Here is a 7,912-nt window from a genome sequence, read left to right on the forward strand (position 1 = left end):
TATTTATTTGCATTATATGTTACTAAGCTGTTCTGAAAATACGCCACTAGTTAGTTTAAGTACAGTCATCTATTCATTTTTCTAAAATACATATATTAAATAAAAATTAGAGACATGTATCATAAAACCATTTTTGTTGTGCAAAAAAGTAAAACATGTTTCAGCTAATACTTATCAACTACTTTTGTTAGCAACTAATTATATCATAAACGTTAATTAAGTAGCTTTAGGTTTTATCAGAGTAAGATAAAAAGTAAGATCAATTAAGTAAGATCAAAAGTTTAAAATTACATAATTAATTTGTGTTAATGTAATTATAAACTGTTAATAACTGTTAAAAACTGTTAAAATTACGAGTAAATTCAGTTTGAAACTTGCTTTGTTATATTTTAAATCCCACAATACTAACTATAAGTAACAAATATAGTTTTATAATTTTTAAAACAATTGTAGTTATAACATTAAACTTTAAAATTATGTAAGTTAAAAGAAGCATAATTAACTTAAGTTTTTAACACAAACTAAATTTTACATAAATTATTTTTTGGTGTGCTGCTATAATTAGACTGAATATCTGATGCAATACTACTCTAAAATACTAATTTACAAGTATGATTTAGTTATAAATACTAAATTATAATTTAAATGTCCTTCTCGAGAATTTTCTTAAACCTGTAGTCTCAATAACTATAGGTTTTTATATTTACTTATAAACAACTTTGTCATATTAGTCTTACATTATATTATAATTATATTTTTTCTAACTATTTTATCAAAGTCATCAAGTGATATCTATCACTTAATACAATACACTTTTAGCTAGCTTTAATTCTAACCTAATCATAATGTAAACTAAAAACAAACAAAAAATATCTTGGTTTGTTAACAAAGTTAAACTTGTCTGATTTTTTTTGCTTAACTTTAATAAACAATGAGTTTTTCTAAATTTTCATGTATTATTTTTTTCAAAGGTAAAATTATTTTGTTATTGTACTAGCCAAATCATATCTATTTATTTTTAGATACTAAAGTATAATAAAAACATGATCAACTGTATAACTTGAACAAACAATTTTCATATAAAATAACAATATTAAACTTTAAGACTATTTCAGCTAGTAAAAAACAAATTTACGTAAGCTTCCGTACAAACTAAAACTTACATGTTGCTATCATGGCTGCTATTCTCAAATGAAAAAATTTTGATAAGTTCAACTATTTATACAAAAATTGCGCCAACTAGCGGCAATTGCGTCAGTATTCGAATATGGCCATTTTTTTGTCTGGTACATGTACTCAGGGTTAAAACAATAAATAATGCAAGTAACTTCTAGCAACGTTCTGACTTTTTTTGCTTAACTTTTAATAAACAGTAAGTTTTTATAAATTTTCATGCATTATTTTTTTCAAAGGTAAAATTATTTTGTTATTGTACTAGCCCAATCATATCTATTTCTTTTTAGATACTAAAGTATAATAAAAACATGTTAAACTTTAGAACTCGAACAAACGATTTTTTATACAATTAACAATATGGAACGTAGGAAAAAAAAAAGCGCTCAAATATTTGGTCCTATGACCTGGTGTACGAAAAAACCTTTCGGTTATTGAGTCATACACCAGGATACAGTTTAATGTCATGTCCAGGACAGAATACTAAACTTAACTAACTAAATATAACTATTTAAGCTAGTACAAACCTAATTTGTTTAAGCTTTTGCACAAATATCGAAAGACGTCCTCTAGTTTTTGTTTAATTTTATATATGTCAGTCTCATATTCAATAAAAACTAAATTTGCCAAATCTCGGTTCAGTTTATTTTCAAACATGACCAATGGGATTTATCACTGCAAACACTTTTTTTTTAGAATATTTGGCTGTAGTCTAAATTAAACTATTTATCTATATTAATAATAAACTGAAAGTATCCAAATGAATGTTTGATATTTAAAATGATTGAGTTACAGTAAAGCCTTATGTTTTATATTATATGACCTTGATGTTTTAATGCAAATGAAATAGTTTTGGAGTAGGCAATCTAAGTATTATTTTGTATAGAATAATTCATTTATTGTAATTTATTTCTATTGTATTAGATGTTATTTTATGATAATTAATACTAAACATCAATTTCTTTGCATAAAAAACTCTTCTATCAAAGGTTTTCGCATCCTTTTCTGCGGATATATCAGTGAAAACTTTTATTTTACTTAGACCATTTTTTAGCTTATACTTATTGATAATATAAAATTTTTTTTTTTAATTAAAATTTATTAAAACTGTAAAAGAAAACAACAACAAATAAAAGAGCTCAATTCAAAATTTGTTAAAATCAAGGTAAAAAATAACAAGAAAAGAAGCTTTTAGTTAAGATCGATAGTTCGTTTTAGCTTTTTTGTTTTTATTTTGTTAACAGTATTTTAGAATTGATATGCTTCAAGCGGTATGTGGTTGTTTTTGTGCAGTTCCATAAAATTTCTTCCGGCTTTATCATAATCCCACCCGTTGTTGTGCAGACATTCGTGCGAATATTTCTCGTTCATTCCTGAGTCTTTCATGAATGTTTTCAACATCTCCGTTCGCACGTCACACGGCGGTCGTGGCAACTGGTTGATTGCGGCCACCTTGGCGGCGTTTTCTTTCTTTTCGGCGACCGATTGGTTCCTGATATGGAGCATGTCGCTCAGTATTGTAAATTTAATTTCAGCGGAAATTGCGCAGGATATGCTTCTGGTGAAGGCGCGAACTTTACCACCGGCTTCTTCAAAAGTGCCGCTGATAACGTAACTGATGAACTCACTAGAGCAGAACGTGACATCACAAACAAAGCTGTCCATGATGTGTTTTGATAAGGGTAGCTTGCGCAACGCTTTCACAATTTCCTCTCTCCCAAAGTAATACTTTTTGGAATCGGACTTATTAAAACCGACTCTGACTTTCTGTCGGTTGTTTGGTGTGCACTCCTTGCACACTTCCAAGTATTTTTTCATTGTAGAATCTTTATCATTGCTAGAAATTGTCAAGCTAAACTGTGAATCTTTACAGTAAAAGTTGCTTGCATCATCTGAGGTTTTTACTTTGTCAAGGCAATTGAATAAGTTTTTGACATGATTGATGAACACTTCTTTTGCACTATCAGAAAGCAGCACAAAATTGCTTCCCATAGTTTTTGGTATTTCATACTCTGCAACATCTATTTTAACTGGAGGCTCATAATCTCTGCAGTTAAGTTTGATCAAGTCTGGAAAGAGTTTTCGCCAGTTGCTTATATCATTTACAGTTGCATCTTGACTGCTATCGTATAACTTAAGCTCAATTAAATTCCAATCTCTTAATGCTTTCAAATCTTTTACAATTTTAACGTGATTTTCAGCAACTGAGAGACGGGTAATATTGAGAAACATATCAATGAGGCTGTTTTTGAGAAAGCCAATTGATTTATAACTTAAGTTATTTTTTTCTAAATTTAATGTTGTGATTCTTTTATTTTGATCACTTCCTCTGAACAGCGAATCCAAAGTTTTTTACAATAATTGTAAAATACTCGCTTCTATGCAAGTTAATTCTGATACCTTGCTTCTTCAGAGTTTCGTCAAAGCTGAGACCGCTCAAGTCAAAAACGCCTTGTTCTAAATAGACCCGGCTTTTGATGCACTGCTTAATGCTTTCTAGTTGCTCGTCACGGTATACTTCAGACTTTGCTGTGTACCTAACTACTTTCTGCATATCATCACCGAAACTGTTTGTAATAAAAATAGAATTTCTTTTAGTATAAATTTTATGTAATTATGTATTGTTGTAAATAAACACTTCGTTATTTAGATATTGGAACATAAATGACTAGTATATTACAATAAGTTATACAAGACACAAACTTTCAAAAACACTAAATATATTTTGATCAATTCTCTTCAGTAGAGTACAATGATAAAAAATGATAAGATAACCAAGTAATCAAGTAATCAAGAGATTAATAAAAGACAAAAGCAATTAGTTAAAGTTAAAACCAAATAAGTTTATTTTCGTTATAATTGATTTACAGTAAAACTAAGCATAAATAAAATGAAAACAATTCTTATAAAGTGTTACGAAAATAAAGAAACAGTATAGTCAAAATCTTTTTGCTTACATAAAACAGGTTTCCTTAACAAAATACAAATGGCTTCTAATTTAATCAAATCAAAAAAATTGCTACAAATTTAATAATTTTAAATCTATCTATATTATAGTTGTTTGCACAAGTTGGATTACTAACTAAATGTTCTGAAATAGATGAACGTTTAGATGCCTTTAAAACCTTAACCGGTATATCATCTTTCTTATCTGACAGGCAAAAATTCTCTACACATTTTGGTATGTGTTCTTTTATTCTCTTCCTAAGATGTCTAGTTGTTAATCCAATATAACTTGCTGTACAACAGCAACTGTACTGGTAGATTACCATACTTTTATTTAATTTTGATACTAGATCCTTACCACCTGGTGTTATTAGTGGTTTAGAGGTAAAAACAATTCTAGGGTTCGCTGCGTAATAAGTACTTCTTACTAATTGTCTGATTTTCTTTTCTAACATCTCTGAGCTTTTATTAATAAATAGAATTTTTAAAGTAACTACACATTTTCCGGTCCTATTGTCTTTATTCTATCCAAATTTTTTACATGTAAATGAATTGTTTTGTTAACTAACTCTTGTGGGTAACCGTTTTTGTTTATTAGTGTTATGATTTGTTTGATTTCTTTTAGCAGCAACTCCGGAGAACAAATTTTGTGTGCCCGATGACACAAAGTTCTTATTAAATTTACTTTTCTCATTAAACTGCAGTTTGAATGAAAATTTAAATAACATCCTGTAAAAGTTTTCTTTCTGTAAACCGAAGTTAAAAATCTTTTTGCTTTTCGTTTAATTTGTACGTTTAAAAATGCAAGTTCACCATTGTTTTCTTTTTCTATTGTGAAATTTATAGAATCATGAACATTATTTGAAATATTAAAGAATTTATCCATAGTTTTCTCGCTTTTAAGTAAAACAAAACAATCATCCACATACCTTAGATACAATAAATTATTTATGAACGCAGGAACAACTTTTAATTGAATATAACCCATAAATATATTTGCTAATGTTGGTCCCAAGGGGGATCCCATGGCTATCCTGTCTTGTTGTGAATAAATTAACGAATTAAAACTAAACTTGACACCAGAAGTTGCAAGTTTCAAAAGTTTTTTAAAATTAATTCTGCTAATTGTAGGTTTACTTAACTTAAACAATGTATTAACACAAATTTCAATAACCTCTTCCAACGGTATGTTAGTAAAAAGACTTTTAACATCAAAAGACGCAATAAACGTATTACTAGCTTCCATTTCTTTAATTTTGTCTACAAACGTAAATGAATCCTTTAAACAATATGACAAAAAGTGTTTTAAAACTGGTTCAAGACACGAGTTTAAAAACTTTGCCAACTTATGTTGTGCTGAGTTAACCATAGATAAAATAGGCCTCAAAGGAATGTTTTCTTTATGAATTTTTGATAAGCCATACAAACGTGGGGTAACTGATCCAACTGGCTTAATTAAATTAAATAATGATTCACTAACTTCATTCGTGAATAATAACTGTTTCAGAAGTTTAATAATTTCACTTTCCACCTTATCAATATTATCTAGTTCTTTTGCTTCTCCTAAAAGTTTAAATTTTGTTGAATCACCAACAATATCGTTCATTTTTTCCAAATAATCAGATCTGTATTTTCGTTATTTTTCAATTTTCTCAAATACGTATTGTAATACAAGTTGTTCCATATTGTTGCCACTAACTTGTAAGTTATATATTTTTTAGTTACGTAAATTTTTTTAAGTTTGTACAGTATTTTTATATTGAAAATTGAAAAAGTTTCAAGCTCCTATACTAACATACTTTCCTATTACAAAATTGTACAACTTTATTAATTAAGCCTTAAAACTAGACGAAAATTCTGGTCCAGCATTACTTGATATCTCCTAAGGTACTCGATATCAAGAAAATTAGTCTCGTAGGCACATAATCAAACGACGCGAACCTGCTTGAGAAGTTCCGATGGGTGTTGAAAATACTTCTGTCCAAACTGACAATCTCTCGCCTACTACTAGAACATTGTTTCAAACAAAATGAAAAAAATCTGCAAATATCTCCTCGAAAAGACTTGTAGATCAGTAGTTACTCTTGCGGTAACTTTAAGCGTTTATATTTTGAAAGAAATGACATATTTTTTTAACAAATATCAAAAAATTCAATATATAAACTTGAAAAAAAAATTAATGTGCTAATAGTTTTTGTGTTCATATCTGTAAAAAAGTTTTAAAACTTTATAATTTTAATTAATATTTTAAATAATAAATATTTTAAACAGACATCACTGAACGAGATACCTTACAAAATTAACTATCAAAAACTGTTTGAATATTTTTTTAACTTATTAAAAGTTTGTAACTATCTATTATTTTTAACTATATGTTTCTAGTATGCTTTAAAATTATTATCTTCTATTTTATATTCTAAATAATACATGTAATATACATGTATCACTAACATGATGGTTAATAACATTTCTAACCCGCGATCATTTCTAACCCAATCACTTTTAACCCGAACATATCTAACCCGATCATTTCTGATTCGATTATATCTAACTAGATCGTTTCTAACCCAATTAGTAAAAGAGTTCTTGTTTTTAGATTTACTATTATAAATGTTTGTTTCGAATAAATTTTTTTTTAATAATCACTATATTTTAAATTGTGACAAATTTAAGTTGTTTTCCGTTTTTTTTTTGAGTTTTTCTTTATATTAACCTACTTAAATAGAAATAAGTTTTTCAAATTAATAAGATTTACTAGATTGTTTTTTTTTTAGTTCTGCATTGTTGAATTCTTCAAGTAAGCTGCTTAAATTACATTCATATTATATGTTATTGTCACATAGATAAGTTGAATAATATTTTGAAACAAGTAAATTAAAAATATAAACTGGTACATATGTAATATTCAGATACAAGGTTTTCATGTTACAGTCTGTAAGCTTTTTGTAAGTCTAGCGCAAGCGTTGTATAGTTGTCGACTAATATATTGTTGTTTTATAGTCTGTAAGTATCTACCTTAAGCTTAAAACAACCTGCAAAGACCTATTTAGATAATGGAACGAAAGTCTTTAAACAATTTAGAACATTTTTGTTCTATTTAGTAGAGAAACGTAATTTTTATGTATAACCACTTATTAGCTTTGTTTATTAATGTAACTAATCTGAGGGTTATCAAATTTCGTTCAGTTAATCTTTTATAAAACTTTTATTGAAGTTTATATAATATCCAAAATATTTTTATTACAAACTGAATTAGTATTTAAAATAACAGTATTTTTTATTTACAATTACATTTACTTTATAAAATAAGTTCTACGATGTTTTGCTCGTAATTATTTTAAGTATAAGTATTTTTTTAAATAAAGTGCCTTTTTTTTTCTTTTATTGTTTGTGCTTACGTTGTTTAACTTATTTAAATAAATTAGTTATAAAATAGTAAATATATCGACATAAGTTTTAAACAAAAAAGTTTTTAAACAAAAAAGTGAACCAAATAGTATTACTCCTCATATATTATATAAACTTAACTGAAAATTTAAAAAAAAGATAAACTAAACTAATTTTCATCATCTTCGTACGTGTTGTTTTAACAAGTCTGTTTAAGTTTCATTGTTTTTTTCACTCTAGGTCTAGGTAGATATTTACTAATGAATAAAAGGTAGACGGTCAGTCGACTTTATTTGATTTTTGGTTTTTTTAATGAGATAACTGTTTTAAAGGTTTTATTCAAATATATTAAATCTAAAAATTATTATTTTTTAATAAACAAAACAAAACTGTTTAGGTTCGCCTA

The 7,912-nt window shown here is 27.1% G+C and overlaps 1 protein-coding gene across 1 annotated transcript; it reads right to left on the reverse strand.

Annotated features, from left to right (window-relative positions):
- Positions 1–2,421: 2,421 nt before the first annotated feature.
- LOC145842337 (nuclear RNA export factor 1-like) lies at positions 2,422–5,725 on the reverse strand. The gene is made up of 3 exons (XM_082949763.1): positions 5,619–5,725; positions 3,546–3,740; positions 2,422–3,415 (listed from the first exon to the last, which is right to left on the reverse strand). Exons 1-3 carry the CDS (start codon positions 5,723–5,725, stop codon positions 2,422–2,424), a joined length of 1,296 nt encoding a protein of 431 aa, XP_082805889.1.
- Positions 5,726–7,912: the final 2,187 nt, after the last annotated feature.

Source organism: Thalia democratica, chromosome 8 (genome assembly GCF_965202585.1).
Source record: "Thalia democratica chromosome 8, ktThaDemo2.hap1.1, whole genome shotgun sequence".
In the NCBI taxonomy this organism is placed as follows: Eukaryota; Metazoa; Chordata; class Thaliacea; order Salpida; family Salpidae; genus Thalia; species Thalia democratica.